Source organism: Lissotriton vulgaris, chromosome 12 (genome assembly GCF_964263255.1).
Source record: "Lissotriton vulgaris chromosome 12, aLisVul1.2, whole genome shotgun sequence".
In the NCBI taxonomy this organism is placed as follows: Eukaryota; Metazoa; Chordata; class Amphibia; order Caudata; family Salamandridae; genus Lissotriton; species Lissotriton vulgaris.
This window is the reverse complement of record NC_141700.1, coordinates 531,562,644-531,580,610: the sequence shown is the minus strand read 5'-3', so window position 1 is coordinate 531,580,610 and position 17,967 is coordinate 531,562,644. Positions and strand designations below refer to the sequence as shown.

The 17,967-nt window shown below is 37.4% G+C and overlaps 1 protein-coding gene across 2 annotated transcripts in view; it reads right to left on the bottom strand.

Moving 5' to 3' along the window:
* LOC147677677 (SLAM family member 5-like) overlaps positions 1-17,450 on the bottom strand; it is a 537,398-nt gene extending 519,948 nt beyond the window's left edge. Inside the window, exon 1 of one of the 2 annotated variants that reach the window (XM_086946484.1) lies at positions 17,331-17,450. In XM_086946484.1, the coding sequence (XP_086802610.1) occupies positions 17,331-17,373 (43 nt within the window). In that variant the 5' untranslated portion in view covers positions 17,374-17,450. The remainder of the gene's footprint in view (positions 1-17,330) is intronic. The other variant, XM_086946483.1, reaches the window with a different exon arrangement.
* Between the last annotated feature and the right edge of the window lie 517 nt (positions 17,451-17,967).

Genomic DNA, 17,967 nt, shown 5'->3' with positions numbered 1-17,967 from the left:
TAGGAATTGTGGTGGGTTCTAAGGTGATTTTACCATGTGAAAAAACCTTCTGCTGTGATATCATGAATATTGTTTGAAAGAAAACTAATATCTCATGATTTTCCCACAGTGGTTTGGAAGGGGATCTATAAGCTAAACTGAAAGCATATTTTCTGTAAATTCACATTATCTTTCTCAGTCATGTGAAAATGAAGTCTGACATTCTCAGTAAAACATGTACATCCAACAAGGACAGAGACTGTCAGTTGATTCCTTTGTGTTCTACTGCAGCCTCCTAGAGTGTTCTAAAGAACAACTAGAGCGCTAACAGTCCTACTTATTACAAAGGTATGGCACACCTGAAGCCATCTTGATTGGAATAAAGTAGTAACTCTTAAAACATTTAATTTAAAAAGAAACAACGTGAGGGGGTATATTTTGCCATAGAAAGTATGATTAGTGCTGCAGAATGAAAAATTAGGGCACATTTTGAGTGACTTCTCAAATCCTTTTCTATTTCATTAAAACATTCTGACATGCAGTCTCCCAAAATGGCCACCAGAGACAAAAGAGCCCAAATGTAGCCCAAATATCACCCAGATGTAGCCCAAGTATAGCCCAATGACAGAATGTCCCAGAGTGTTCTAAAGAACAACTAGAGCGCTAACAGTCCTACTTATTACAAAGGTATGGCACACCTGAAGCCATCTTGATTGGAATAAAGTGGTAACTCTTAAAACATTTAATTTAAAAAGAAACAACATGAGGGGGTATATTTTGCCATAGAAAGTATGATTAGTGCTGCAGAATGAAAAATTAGGGCACATTTTGAGTGACTTCTCAAATCCTTTTCTATTTCATTAAAACATTCTGACATGTAGTCTCCCAAAATGGCCACCAGAGACAAAAGAGCCCAAATGTAGCCCAAATATCACCCAGATGTAGCCCAAGTATAGCCCAATGACAGAATGTCCCAGAGTGTTCTAAAGAACAACTAGAGCGCTAACAGTCCTACTTATTACAAAGGTATAGCACGCCTGGAGCCATCGTGATGGGAATAAAGTGGTAACTCTTAAAACATTTAATTTAAAAAGGAACAAAATGAGGGGGTATATTTTGCCATATGAATTATGATTAGTGCTGCAGAAAGAAAAATTAGGGCACATTTTGAGTGACTTCCCAAACCCTCTTCAATTTCATTAAAAAATTCTGACATACAGTCTCCCAAGATGGCCACCAGAGACAAAAGAGCCTAAATGTAGCCCAAATATCACCCAGATGTACCCCAAGTATAGCCCAATGACAGAATGTCCCAGAGTGTTCTAAAGAACAACTAGAGCGCTAACAGTCTTACTTATGACAAAAGTATGGCACACCAGAAGCCATCTTGATTGGAATGAAGTGGTAAGTCTGAAAACACTCAATTTAAAAAGGAACAACATGAGGGGGTTAATTTTGCCATAGAAAGTATGATTAGTGCTTCAGAAAGAAAAATTAGGGGTCATTTTGAGTGACTTCTCAAATCCTCTTCTATTTCATTAAAAAAATTCTGACATGCAGACTGAAACATGCACTTTGAATACCAGCAGCAGACGTCCCTGGTGAGCAGTAGCTTTACTACAGTGATCTAATGTGCAACTAGAGTTCTAACATTCAGAATTTATGGCAAATGTGTGACACATCTGAATGCCTTCTTGATGGAACCAAAGTAAACAAGCATTGAAAATGCAATAGATCTCGCCCTCGTTTAAGAGCCATTCTGTTTGTAATGAGGTGGCTTTTTAGCTTTGCTTTTATTAGTGTTTTTTCAACTTTCATGTAAATAACATGCATCTGTATGCATATAAGTATATGTATGCATGCATTTATGTTTGTATTTATATAGATATACAGATGATATATGTTTATATATGTATGTATATATATATATATTCACTGAAAAAACCATAGGTTATAGACCATATATAGTTAGGAATTAGCATTTACAAAACCTTGAAAATTCACTGAAAAATCCATAGGTTATAGACCATATATAGTTAGGAATTAGCATTTACAAAACCTTGAACATTCACTGAAAAAACCATAGGTTATAGACCATATATAGTTAGGAATTCGCATTTACAAAACCTTATTTTACTCACACAAAACCATTGAAATTCCATATATAGTTAGTTGCACTAACTATATATCGCGCACCCGCAATCCACTGCTGATGATGTCACATATTACATCATTCATGACATGGTCAGTGACATCCCTGATGACATCACTGATGACATCTCAAATGACATCACTGATGACATCATTGATGACAACATCCAGTGACTGTATGTTTCTGTAAAGTTAAAATATGTCTTACATATTGAAGAATGAGTGGATGTATAAGTGTCTGGATGAAGGATTTAGTAGGTGCATGACTGACTGTATGAGTGAGTGATTAAATGTGTCTCACTGAGTGCATGGGTTAGTGACTAAACTGTCTTAATTTGTGCATCATTATGTCTGTTGTTCTGTAAACTGTTGCATGTGTTGATAAGTAGCTATATGAGTAACCATATGGGTTATTGATTGGTTGCCCAAGTATTTGTATGGGAGACTGAGTGTGTGTGTGGGTGGCTGGGAGGTGTATGACTCTGTGCATAGATGTGTGAGCAGTTGATTCACTAGATGTATGGTTTCAAAAGTGCATGTGGAACCAGCTGTATGGGCGGTTGACTGTGTGCATGAGTGTATTGGTGAGTGAATGGATATCTCAGTGCTACATGTCAAAGTAAGTACATATGTAAAACACAGTACATGTGAGAGTTGACATATATAAATAACTGTGCATAAGATCTAGTGAATGTGTGAGTGGCTGTATGGATCATTGTGAACTTGTATCAGGGATTGTATAAGAGAGTAAATATGTGTTAGTATATGTTTGCATAAGTAAAGTTTGTATAACTGTATAGTTGAGGAAATGGAGGTGTGATTGATTCTTTGCATGACTGACTAGGTGTGTGAGCAACTCCATGGATGAGTGACAGTCTGTGAGTGTCTGTTTACACTGATTGTATCTAAGGTTATATTAGAGTCTGAAGAGGTTCATCGTATTCTCACATGAATGATATCATCAGTGATGTGATCAGTAATGTCAAATGAGATGTCATCAGTGATGTCATCAGTGATGTCATTTGAGATGTCATCAGTGATGTCATTTGAGATGTCATCAGTGATGTCATCAGTGATGTCACTGACCATGTCATGAATGATGTAATATGTGACATCATCAGCAGTGGATTGCGGGTGCGCGATATATAGTTAGTGCAACTAACTATATATGGAATTTCAATGGTTTTGTGTGAGTAAAATAAGGTTTTGTAAATGCGAATTCCTAACTATATATGGTCTATAACCTATGTTTTTTTCAGTGAATATATATATATATATATATATATATATATATATATATATATATATATATATTTATATATATATATATATATATATATATATATATATATATATATATATATATATAAAGATATCTATATATTTATATATATATATATATATATATATATATATATATATATATATACACACACTTAATAATGCATATGTATATAAATATATATATATTTTTTATTTATCTTTTTTACCAATTATATATATATATATATATATATATTACCTACTGGCGATAGCCAGTAGGTATATATAGTTAGGATTTTTTCTCTATGGAACTTTTGAAAATTCTATGCCTAATAACTTTGGCGTTTGTGGACGGAATTGGCTGAAATTTTCAGGAAAATGGCACATTTTGTTTCTGAGCAGCTCCTGGAAATTTGGGGGGGGTTCGTCAAGGGGGGGCCGAGAAAAAAGGGGGGTCCCAAAACGCGTTTTTCCCATGTTAATTTCCATAGGGCGGTTGGACTCACTTTTAGCACGAACGGCTGAATGGATTTCCACGAAACTTGGCAAAATTGTAGGGACTGTTAGCCCGATGTGCCTTTGCTAGGTCTCAATATATGTGCTTCAGTGAATTTTGAGAAATTAACGTTTAAAACAAGATATATATCTGTAACAGCGCTCCGGGCAGCGCTCCGGTTCGCGTACTTTTCGCGTATCGGAACTTTGCGAAGTGAAGCTGATTGGCTCTCCGGTGTCTGTCAACATTCTAAACAGTCCGGTGCGGCCGCCATCTTGTCTCTCGGTAGGATCGAGAGACAAGAGGAGGCAAAAACAAAGGGGGAAATGAAGGAAAGGGGGCAAGGTAGACCCCTTCTGACCCCCTAGGATTGATGAGGGGATATTATAGAGCCACGCTGGGCCCAAAAAAAAAAAAAAATCCGATTTTTTCGCCGTAGAGACGCGTCTTGGTACGCGAACCGGGCAGCTAACCGGGCAGCTAACCGGGAAGCTAACCGGCAGTGTAACGGGAGTCTGACGAGTAGCTGATTGGCTGTTAACATTGTAAACAGTCCGGAGCGGCCGCCATCTTGTCTCTCGGTAGGATCGAGAGACAAGAGGAGGCCAAAACAAAGGGGGAAATGAAGGAAAGAGGGCAAGGTAGACCCCTTCTGACCCCCTAGGATTGATAAGGGGATATTATAGAGCCACGCTGGGCCCAAAAAAAAAAAAATAATCCGATTTTTTTCGCCGTAGAGACGCGTCTTGGTACGCGAACCGGGCAGCGAACCGGGCAGCTAACCGGGCAGCTAACCGGGAAGCTAACCGGCAGTGTAACGGGAGTCTGAGGAGAAGCTGATTGGCTGTTATCATTGTAAACAGTCTGGAGCGGCCGCCATCTTGTCTCTCTGTGGGATCGAGAGACAAGAGGTGGAAAAAAAAAAGGTGTAAATGAATGAAAGGGGTAAGGCAGACCCCTCCTGAACCCCTAGGATTGATGAGGGGGCTATTAAAGTTCCCTGGGGGGTGAAAAAAAAAATTGCGATTTTTCGCGGTAAAGGTGCTTCCTGGTACGTTAACCGGGCAGCTAACCGGCAGCGTAACGGGAGTCCGACATATTGTGTTTTTTGAACGTTTGTGATATGTGCACGTGTGGATTTTGTCTAATTAAGGTTAAAAAAATATATATATATCTTTAAGTGTGTTCTGGCGCGCTTACGTTTTGGGTTTGGTTTGCGCTGCAGAGACGATACGTCACGGTTATGCGATGCATCATTAGGCGTCTCACGGGCTACGTGATACGTCATTTAATAAAGAATATATTTTACAGCTATAGATATTAGCTTTTAAAAAACCAATGAAATTCACAGAAAAAACCATAGGTTATAGACCATATATAGTTAGGAATTTGCATTTACAAAACCTTGAAAATTCACTGAAAAAACCATAGGTTATAGACCATATATAGTTAGGGATTAGCATTTAAAAAACCTTATTTTATTTGCACAAAACCATTGAAATTCCATATATAGTTAGTTGCACTAACTATATATCGCGGACCCGCAATCCACTGCTAATGATGTCACATATTACATCATTCATGACATGGTCAGTGACATCACTGATGACATCACTGATGACATCTCAAATGACATCACTGATGACATCACTGATGACATCTCAAATGACATCACTGATGACATCACTGACATCTCATTTGACATTACTGATTACATCACTGATGATATCATTTATGTGATAATACATCTTCAGACTCTAATATAACCTTAGATACACTCAGTGTAAACAGGCACTCACAGACTGTCACACATCCATGGAGTTACCCACACACCTAGTCAGTCATGCAAAGAATCAATCACACCTCCATTTCCTCAACTATACAGTTATACACACCTTACTTATTCAAACATATACTAACACATATTTACTCTCTTATACAATCCTTGATACAAGTTCACAATGATTCATACAGCCACTCTCACATTCACTGGCTCTTATGTTCAGTTATTTATATATGTCAACTCTCACATGTACTGTGTTTTACATATGTACTTACTTTGACATGTAGCACTGAGATATCCATTCACTCACCAATACACTCATGCACACAGTCAACCGCCCATACAGCTGTTTCCACATGCACTTTTGAAACCATACATCTAGTGAATCAACTGCTCACACATCTATGCACAGAGTCATACACCTCCCAGCCACCCACACACACACTCAGTCTCCCATACAAATACTTGGGCAACCAATCAATAACCCATATAGTTACTCATATAGCTACTGATGAACACATGCAGCAGTTTACAGAACAACAGACATAATGATGCACAAATTAAGACAGTTTAGTCACTAACTCATGCACTCAGTGAGACACATTTAATCACTCACTCATACAGTCAGTCATGCACCTACTAAATCCTTCATCCAGACACTTATACATCCACTCATTCTTCAATATGTAAGACATATTTTAACTTTACAGAAACATACAGTCACTGGATAATGTCATCAGTGATGTCATCAGTGATGTCATTTGAGATGTCATCAGTGATGTCATCAGTGATGTCATTTGAGATGTCATCAGTGATGTCATCAGTGATGTCACTGACCATGTCATGAATGATGTAATATGTGACATCATTAGCAGTGGATTGCGGGTCCGCGATATATAGTTAGTGCAACTAACTATATATGGAATTTCAATGGTTTTGTGCAAATAAAATAAGGTTTTTTAAATGCTAATCCCTAACTATATATGGTCTATAACCTATGGTTTTTTCAGTGAATTTTCAAGGTTTTGTAAATGCAAATTCCTAACTATATATGGTCTATAACCTATATATATAAAATTGGTAAAAAAGATTAAAAAAAAAAATATATATATATATATATATATATATATATATATATATATATATATATATATATATATATATATATATATATATATATATATATATATATATATATATATATATATATATATATATATATATATATATGAAACAATCTCTGCTTTCTCTCGCCTGGAGCCCAGTCCTGGATACCGTCGGCGCAGAAGAAGAGAGGAGACCCAAATGCAGGTGAGCAGTGTTTTTATTTAATTAGGAAAACGGCACACCTCAGCATAACGTTTCGGCCTTCACAGAGGCCTTGGTCACATGACGCATGCAAGGGAGGGGGCAACATTTAAAGTGCAAGTGCTGGTCTGAGTGTATTACCATTGGTGGAAAAGTGGTCACATGCAAAATGCTTTCATTGGTACATACAGACAACATTTCAGTGTTAGCTACTAAACACATTATGGGATAATCCCTGGTCTGATTTGAAATGTTTGCGCAATGTGCAAAAAGTTATCAAAAGTGCAAATGCAAAGTACTGTCATTATTGTACATTTCAAAACTCTAATGTCGGGATAATCCCTTAAAAAGATTTCGGAATGCAGTGCAAAATTGGCAATGTGCAACAAGTCAGGAAAGTGCAAATAGTGTCATATAAATAATTGGAACTTCAATAAATAACAATCATATATATGCTCAACAACACAATGTTAAAATCAAGTGTAAAAGATATATATATACAAGAACAATAATACTTAATATATATACACTGAATATACACTATTTACACTGGATGAGATCTCAGGTAATCCATATACTTGGCTGCATATATATATATAATATACATTTTGTAATTACTCTTTTCACCCTAAAAACTAATCCCACCCTAGTCCCTTAAAATACCCCAGCACCCCAAAATACTAACCCACCCTTACTCCTTAAAATACCCCAGCACCCTTAAACACTAATCCATCCTGACCCTAGAAATACACCTGTACCCCAAAACCTAGCCCAGAACCCTACAAATACCCCTGTACCCCAAAACCCAAACCTACCACTGAACCCTGAAAATACCCCTGTACCCCAAAACCCAAACCTAGCCCTGAACCCTAAAAATACCCCTGTACCCCAAAACCCAAACCTACCCCTGAACCCCAAATATACCCCTATACCCCATATCCCAAAACTATATCTGAACCCTTAAAATACCCAAACACCCAAAACATATACCTCAGTACCCCAAAACATATACCCCTATACCCATACTTACCTTATCTAAACATTAAAAAAAACATGCTTTTACCATTCATGCATTTACAACGAAATTTGTTGTAAATGTATGCGTGATAAAAGCATATAAAATGTAATGCCATGCGTTATAATGGCTTTGCGGAGTGATGGTATGCGGAAAGAAAGTTGCGGAATAATGGGTTTTTACCCTCCCCCAATAAGTACATTGGTGGCACGGCGGCCCACATCTCCAGCAACATACTCATATTTTTTCACCACCCATTTGAAAAATGCACAGGTCTCTCTCATTGATGGCCAGCACCGACATACACTTTTAGACACACCTCCCGCCACAAGTTCTAGAATTGCGAACTTTAGAGCTGAGGAGCTACGTTCGAATCTCGGCATCAGCTCAACATCCTGTGATTCCAGGCAAATCGCTTTGTCTCCCCGTGCCTACCACAAATGAATGTGTTCTTCTGTAATGTAAATTGTGCTCATGCCATGCTGTCGAGTTCGCGCTATGTAATATTGCAAGGAAAAATAAAGTAGGGAAACTCGAGTTCACACACTACTGAACGCGCACTCTTAAGTGCATCAGCAGTGCACTGTGAATCGGAGCGTTGCACAGGCCTGTCACAGATAAGAAATGCTATCTAAACAAAATCCTACAAAACAATATACTACTGGCCGGCAGCAATTCATACCCGGACAACGTCGGAACGGGCTGCTAGTATATATATATATACATATGGCACCCGTACCCATGAACAAGCAGCGGACGCTGCGAAACGCGTTGGGTGATTGAGCCGGAATAAATTTAATTGAGAAAACAAATATGGGCTACGATAATAAGAACAACTGTGGAGTGGATTGATTGGGGTTGGCGAACCCCACTGTGGCCTGCCGTGACTAAGTCGGCACTGGTTTTGTCTTCGACAAAGCGTAAGGGCATACCAAGAACATGAAATATTTAAAAAATAAGCCATTTAAATTAAAATGAAAAATTAACCACACAAATGTCTTGCAATATAAAAGAAACATTTTACACATTACACATATTAATAATTATAAATCTTATAATTTTAAATAAGCAACACCATAACAATATACATTTCAACATTATAAAATAAATTGTAAAATGTTACATTTAATATTTATACTTACCTCACTACAATTTATACAAAAGTGGATCAAGGGCCTCCTTACGATGTTGGCCGGAAAGCATTCGGACTGACTCGGTGTCGGAATGGTTTCCAACCAAATCTGATTCGGGGAGTCCGACCAAGCAATTACGATGTTTCCGAATACCGTTTGGCCGGACTCCCATTGACTTCAGTGGGAGCCTGTCTTCTGACCAACAACACATGATCCCATTGAAAAAAGTGGTGGTCGCGGAAAACCTTGCACCATGTGGCGGGCATCCCTTGGTAACTGCCACACCGTGCATGGTTGAAAAGAGGAGTCCAACGGGTACCCCACAGGCCCCAACTGTAAGTCTCCAGATTAAGGGGGGGATGCTATGGGCCCCGAAAGTCGGATTCTGACAGCCAATCCGTGTTGGACTAACCGATTCGGAAAGGCTGTCCGAATCCGACATTGAAATGCGTTGGTCCATAGACCTGTACGATTCAGCCCCAACCGACTCAGTTTCTCCGAATGCCGATCGGAACCGAGTTGGAACGACCGAATAGTTTCCAACTATCATAATCAGTCGGTCGGATGTGTTTCCGATTCGGTCGGATCGCAGGTTCCGAATCGGATTTGGACAAACAGAATCCCGCTCGGAGCCTTTCCTACCAACATCGTAATCGGCCACAAAGTGTTGGACTGGATGTATAAATTTAAGTACTCTCACTTCACGCCACGCACCAATAGGAAAACTGTTATGATGTAACAAGAGTAAAATGTACTATTCCCACTACAGTCAGTGTAACAGTAGATTAAGTGTTGGATTGCTGAGAGGTAAAATATAATACGGAAAGTGTTGAATAGCAGAGAGATAAATTAACAATTTCCACTCCACTCACTGCAGCAGTAGGGAAACTGTTGGTTTGCAGAGGGGTAAAACTTACAATTCTCACTCCAGTTAGTGCAACAGTAAGGAAAGTGTTGGATTGTGGAGGGGTATAAATTACTATTCCCACTCCAGTCAGTGCAACAGTAGGGACAGTGTTGGATTGTGGTGGGGTAAAATGTACTAATCCCACTCCAGTCAGTACAACAGTAGGGTAAGTGTTAGATTGTAGATAAGTAAAATTTACTATTCAAACTCCAATAAGTGCAACAGTAGGGAAAGTGTTGGATGGAGGAGGGGTAAACTTTATTATTCCCACTCCAATGAATGCAACAGTAGGGAAAGTGTAGGATTGCGGAGGGATACAATTTAATATTCAAACTCCAATAAGTGCAACAGTAGGGAAAGTGTTGAATGGAGGAGGGGTAAACTTTATTATTCCCACTCCAATGAATGCAACAGTAGGGAAAGTGTAGGATTGCGGAGGGATACAATTTAATATTCCCACTCCAGTCAATGCAACATTAGAAGCAAATATATTCTTGTCAACTTAATCAAATAATTTCAAAAACATAAAAAACAATTACAAATTTAAATATGCAAAATAAAAAAATACAAATATATTTTATATTAAAAATAAAATAAATGTTAAATACATATCATAAATAACTACAAATATTAGTATAATTTCTATACACCCTCTACACCTACAAAAGCTACAACACACACCTCAAAAAACATTTAATATATTACACAATTTACATACATATTTCTCATTAAAATGAATACAATGATTAAAAAAGTATTAATTAACAAAAGAATATTGATTAAATAATTCTAAGTTAGTTTACTTTCCACCCAATGCCCCTACAAACCTCACAACCCACACTTAAAACTTAACTTTAAAAGCTAATTAATTTCACTATTAACATACATATTTATCAATTTATTAATTATAATTAATTAAAAATGTATCATTACTTTATAATATTTAAGTTACCTCCCACAATATAAACCTACAAAACACACAATATGCTCCTAAAAGTTAACTAACACAAAAATTAATTACACAATTAAGATAATTAGTTAACAATGTAACAACTAATATCAATTTAAAATTATTACTGAATCAAATTTAAATTACTTCCCACCCTATAGCCCTAAAAAACCCACAATCTACACCTAAAACATAGGTAAAGAAATAATAATTGCTCAATTAACATAATTAATTGCCAATTAATTAATTAATAATAATTAAAAAGTAAATATTAAATATAATTAATTTACTTCCCAACCTGTACCCCTATTAACCCCACAAAACGCATCTCAAATTAAAATAAAAAATATTAATGACCCAATTACATAATGAATTATCAATTAAATAATGAATATTAATTAACAACTAATTGTTAATTTTATTTAAATTACGTTCCACTCTCTACCCCTATAAACCCCACATCCTGCACCTAAAATGTAAATTAAAAAATGTATTTGCACAATTAACATAATTAATTATAAATTAAATAATTAATATTAATTCAAAACTAATTATCAATTAATTATAATTAAATTACTTCCCACCCTAAACCCCTATAAACCTACAACCCGCTACGGTACTAAAATACATAACAATTATAAAAAACGATATTATTAACAACTATATTTTTGTTAACGATATTGACTTTGATATTTTCAAAATCGATATTACTTACCTTAAAATCGATATTCTTGAGAACGATATTATAGCAGACGATTTTTAAACAATATGATCTTTTAGTTTCAATATTTTATCTGAATACCCTGGAGCTCATAAGCTTCTGGACTGAAGTCACAGATCAGTTACAAAACGTATCTGGTTATGAAAGCTCACTCCAATAGGACATTGGCACCTTGGTATGCTTTGTGTAAACTAGAAAGCAGAATGTTTTCCCCCGCTTTCTCGACTTGGAGATTTCGTGCATGATCCAGTCAGTTATGTGCTTATGGAAGGCCATGTTAGCCCCTTCCAAGGCTGCATGGCATTGGGAGGTTATGGCTTGGCAGAGGCTGAGAGCACCCTGCTCCATCATGAGGAAGCCATGGGTCTCCTTAAATATCCACTTTCGCTGAGCTGAGACGAGTTCCATGAAACTTTCTGCACGCTAAAAGGTGATGCTTTCCCACTGTAGATCCCTATTACGGCCCCCTACTGGCTAATGTGGGTGATTGAAGCTACTTTTACTCTGCATTGATTTGTGGTACATGGTTTGGACTCACCAAGGGCCTCCAGGATGGTGTAATTTTTTCACATACCTCATATAAGGCCACTACTACAGTTGCTGATTTACCTAGCACCTGTGTCTGAATTGCATGCAGCACTTGCAATGCTTATACTTACCCAAGTAGGCACAGCCTTTATACTACATAAAGTTCCCACTCACTGTGTTCTCGCCTCTTGCACTTAAATAATACAATTTTCTAAAAAATGCAATAAAGGATATTAGAAAAAAACGGTAAAAGAACCCCCAGAAACAGAAGACCATCTGAAAAACAGTTTAGGTTTGATGGTTCTCTCATATATGGTATGATTCCTGATATGACAATCTGTAGAGATAGCTTGTTCCAAAGATGTAGGCCAAGACTGATTTTCCACCACTAGACAGTCTGAAATCAGGAACAGAAAGTTGCAACTGGAAAGAGGAGCAAAGAAATCACCCAGAAGCATAAATTAACAATCTGTACAAAATCAGTCAGAACCAAGACTATAAAATGATTTTAGCCTAGCACAGTTATTAGGGGCTCATTTAGAGAGTAGCAGCTGGCCCAGCAGCCCACCAGGTCAGCAGATCACCAATGGCTGCATCCAGTTTTTAGAGATCCCCACCAGGCAGGCAGCAAACTTTGGCCCAGATTAACAACACCTTCACACAATGCAAGGTAGCAAACAAAATTGTATGCCTAGCCACATTTTAAAAAGTTTCCTGCTTTGGATGTGTGTAATTCAGTGCAGCACATATGCAAAGTGGAAAAACTTGGGCGAAATAAAAACATTTCTCCCAACTATTGTTAGTGGATAGGGTTTTGCATCAAAAACCATGGGTGGTTGCATGGGAAAGCCAATGTGCCACCCATGAAATGCCACCTTGATAACACAAAGCATTGCTTTGATCTGCTTTGCATTACTTTCATGCAACTTTCCAGTGCAAAACAAGTTTTGTGCTGGAAAGTAAATGAATAAAAATACATTTTCTGCAGGTTTGCATCTCTTTTGTGATGCGAACCAAGGGCAAACAGTTTGCTAAATCCTGGCCTTTGTGTCTTGAGTGGCGCCTCTATTGTGGTTGCTCCACTTAAGGTACTGAATTAGCACCATGTTTTATTCATGTGCTCAGCAAAGGTTTTTCTTTTCTAAAAAGACCTCAAGAACAGAAATTTGTTTTCAGAAAACAAAAACACAATTGACTTTGTGTGCAGAGTCTTCTTCTTGCACAGGTGGGCAATTGAACCTTTTTCCTACCTAGGACCGCCACCCTCAAAACAAAGCAGATTGACCATTACTGTGTCCTCACAGCCGCATGGTGATCGGGGTGCAAGGTCAAGAGTTACATTGTTTGAGCTAACTATGGATGCACTGGGGTAAACCCAGTGGTACCTACTACTCTATGAAGAGTAGGGGAACTCAACTGTGGTGGTTCTGAGTACTGCTGATTTAAGTGGTACAACAGCAGCTCCAAATTGTAAATGATCCTCTTAAGCCTGTGCTATGTGAAATGTGAGCAATGTAATCCTGAAGCATACCAAATCTTAATATTATTAGGTTTTGGAATGTTTTTATTATGCAAATATTTTTAGTTTATTTTATTTTAATAACTTTTTTAAAGCGTGAACATGACCCATGTGGGTATCAGAGCACTTTACAGAATTACATTGTGCAGAGTGCTAAAAGCAGTAAATTCACATTCAATACAGAATCATTAACAGTCGATTGACAAAGGGCCCGATTCAAAGAACTAACTTAAGACAAAATCCTAAACTTACTACCATTTTGGTATTCACAGAAGGCACTTACTCATTATGGTATTCACAGAAGGCACTTACTCATTTAGGTATTCACAGAAGGCACTTACTCATTTCGGTATTCACAGAAGTTAGGAGTCCTAACTTTAGGACTCCTAAATGCCTTCTGTGAGTACCCAAAGTCTTAAAGTTTGGATTTTTCTCAGTTTAGAAGTACTAAAGTTAGGACTCCTATCTTTAGGACTCCTAATGCCTTCTGTGAATACCGAAATTCTTAAAGGTAGGATTTTTCTCAGTTTAGGAGTAGTAAAGTTAGGACTCCTATCTTTAGGACTCCTAAATACCTTCTGTGAATACCGAAAGTCTTAATGTTAGGATTTTTCTCAGTTTAGGAGTACTTTACGACTTTCGGTATTCACGGAAGGCATTTAGGAGTCCTAAAGTTAGGAGTCCTAACTTTACTACTCCTAAACTGAGAAAAATCCTAACTTTAAGACTTTTGGTATTCACAGAAGGTATTTAAGAGTCCTAAAGTTAGGACTCCTAACTTCTGTGAATACCGAAATGAGTAAGTGCCTTCTGTGAATATCAAAATGAGTAAGTGCCTTCTGTGAATATCAAAATGAGTAAGTGCCTTCTGTGAATACCAAAATGGTAGTATGTTTAGGATTTTGTCTTAAGTTAGTTCTGTGCTGTGAATCGGGACCATAGAGCCTTCGTTATTAATAACATATTGTCTGAGTTCAGGCCAGTGCAGATATAGGGCAGTGTTGTAAAGCAGGGGGCTAAAGTCGGTACTGCATGGAAGAGGACGTTAGGTAGCCAGAGATCATTATTCATGTGAACAAACAGGGGAGATAAGAGTCATTTGATATAGGGAAGGAATACTCACTAATAATGACAAAATGATAATTAGAGGGGACACCAACACAAATCAATAGGTCCATAACCAAATAATGTCATCTCATGATGGAGAGCTCAAGCTACATACAAGCTGGCAGCATTCAGAGTATGCGTTACTCCCTATCCCAGGTATTCATACTTTACATGTAGTAAGTATTTGTGTATTATGACCTATTCACTTCTTAACTATCTTTTAAAATTATTCTATATAATTGTTATTTGCATGGGATGACCCGCCATAGAAATGTGGTTCTGGTAATAGGCTCAAACCAAATTCATCAGCTAAAAATGGGCCCCTCTTAATCTTCCTACTGTCCTTGGCATCGCCATTCTTTCTCCGCCTTGCACTTCAACCTTACACCTTCCTCTCTGCCTCCCCCCTCTCTTTTACTGTTATCTATCTCTGTCTCTCTTTTCTCTTCTTTACTCTCCTGTATTTGACGCTCCTTCTTTGTTCAACTCCTCTTCCTTTTACTACCTCACCCCACCTCACTTTTTTATCACCACGTCTCTCTCCACACTTCTTCTGCCTTCCTCTCTACACCATTCTCCTCTCACTCAACACTCATATTAACAAACATCACCCCCCAAACCAAGAGACTGACAAGGATTTCTCTCAAAACGTTTGCAAACAGCTTAAGACAAAACTAGCAGTGAATAAATACAAAAAGGTTTGAGACCGTAAAGTAATGCGTTATAAGTGGGACAACCACCAGACAAATTCCTGAGACCTATGGTCAAGTACTGATCTTCAATTCAGACAAGTAACTTAATTAATTCACACATGTGTGCCACTTTTTGACTACGTTTAGTTAACTGCTACAAGCAAATGCTGCGTATGCTCAACCCAGAAGAGATGGAAGGTCAGATAAGATACCTCAAACAGAATTACATGAGAATTAGCGTAAGTACAGACCCAAAACATCTGGAGCTGTATCACATAAAGTAAGCACTGGTAACGCTAAGTTAACAGGCAGTGTCTGCCACCGTTTTCCGCGGAATGGTGTCTTATGTAGTTAAAGAGCTGCAGCTGCGCTATTTTACTTCACCGGAAATTGCAACGCATGTGCTGCTTTTGGCTGGAAATGTAGGAGCATTTGTTTACATATTTAAAGTATACAACAGAATTTAAGAGAATAATGTATGCAAACTAACAACACAATTCAATCATAATAGTGTACCCAAAAACAAACAGAATGCAATACAGCAACTGCAGTACAAATCATCAAAATCACACAGCAGTAATGCAGCATAAAACACAGCAGCACAAAAACCATAGAACAAATCACCACCACAACAAATTGCCACACAACACACATGCACAAATGTTCTTGTCCAGCATTATCACCTCCAGAAACTTCATTTCATAATAGGGATGTAAAAGATGTTTGATGCAAGCACTGCTTTATCTTACTACTAAGGACATGAATAGTCCCAGTTAAAAGTTTTAGTGTAGTATGAAATCTGTAACTCTCACTTTTACATTGTCAGTCTATAGGGGGGGGGGAGCTTTAACTCTCTATCATTTTTCTGTAATACATCTTCTCAATGCTGCTTAGCTCATTTGGGAATGCTAATCTCCACAAACGAGCACCTTGAAGACTGCTCTGCTAAACAGAGTTACCTTCATGCTTTCTTAACATGTTGGTGCAAATGTATTATTAACAATATTTAAGAATAATTTTGTGGATTCACATCATCGATTAGATTGGGGCAATCCTACATTATCATTGACGGATGTCCCTTCCAATCAGAAAACTAATGAATACATTTGAATAAATGATGCTTCAACATTAAACCTACACATGATTATGTGTATGCTTTTCCTGTACTGTTGGCTTAAAGATAATTACGAAAAATAGTGTTGGAAACTTGCAGAGAAAGCAGGTTTCTCACATCAAGAGCAACTAGTTACATCCTGACAGAAACAGAAACAAAAATTCAATTTAAAACAAAATACAGATGTCAAAACCAATCATATTTATAATTCAAACGAATTTATTTGCATACATTAATAACAATTATGACAACATTGTTCATAAATAACAATTCATTCACAGTAGATACAATTATCCCAAAAACATCAACTAAGTCGAAAAATACACATGTAAGTTAGTCAGTATGCTGCCTGGTTGCTATATTTGCTTATGTCTACACCTGGTATTACGTATTCGGTATAGTTTTGTTTCGTTTTTCATTTGTATGCTTTCTTCGCACCCATATAACATGCCTGAACTGCTCCCATGTACGCAGAAAATCTGAGAATCTGTAATTGCATCAGACGATTGATTGCCTGACCAGCAATGTGTTCAGTTAGCCTCGAAGGTGACATTGCTTGATGCTGAGTCTGAACAACAATTGCATAGTTAATTATTCAGGTTTTTAATCATTAGATGTGCCATGATACAATAACTCCACTATCTGAAAATAACAGGTTCGCTTACCAATTAGTGCACAAAGGATACAGCTCCACAGAAAAGCTTTCATTTTTACTGAAAACAGATTTTTCAAACGAAGAACAAAAATAAGAACGTGTTGCTCCAAAATAGCTGTTCAGCAGAATGGAGTTGCAGATCCGTGCTGACAACGCAGTCCGAAGAGGAAGTGGTTTAATCGCGCCTCAGGGGGTCATGCGACAAGTGTCCCCGTGTCTTGTGGGACATCTCCAGCCAGTTCTTACTTTCTAGCCAACCGCTCTCTGCAAGCCTGGCTCAATTGTTCACTTTCTCAACTTTGAGATTAAGCAAAATATACTGTAGAGTGCCGTTGACTTAAAATTCTGGGATTGGCTTTTTAACTTGAGAGATATATTCATGCATTTTCTGTACAGTGCTTGAATTTGAGGCCATATGTTTTTATAGAGCAACAAAAGAGACACATGTATGCAGTCTCTACTCACTGGTAATTTCATTTTCAATCAGAGAAAACAATATATGATAGTTTATTTTCATTAAATCTGATTTTGAGTTAATTTAGCTTGATTTGATCATTTTCAAAGCTATGTTAAATTCATAATGAGTCTCTCAATTCAAGAAAAGTTTCAAAAATCCAAAAGAAAAAAAGAAGACATTTGTAACTGGT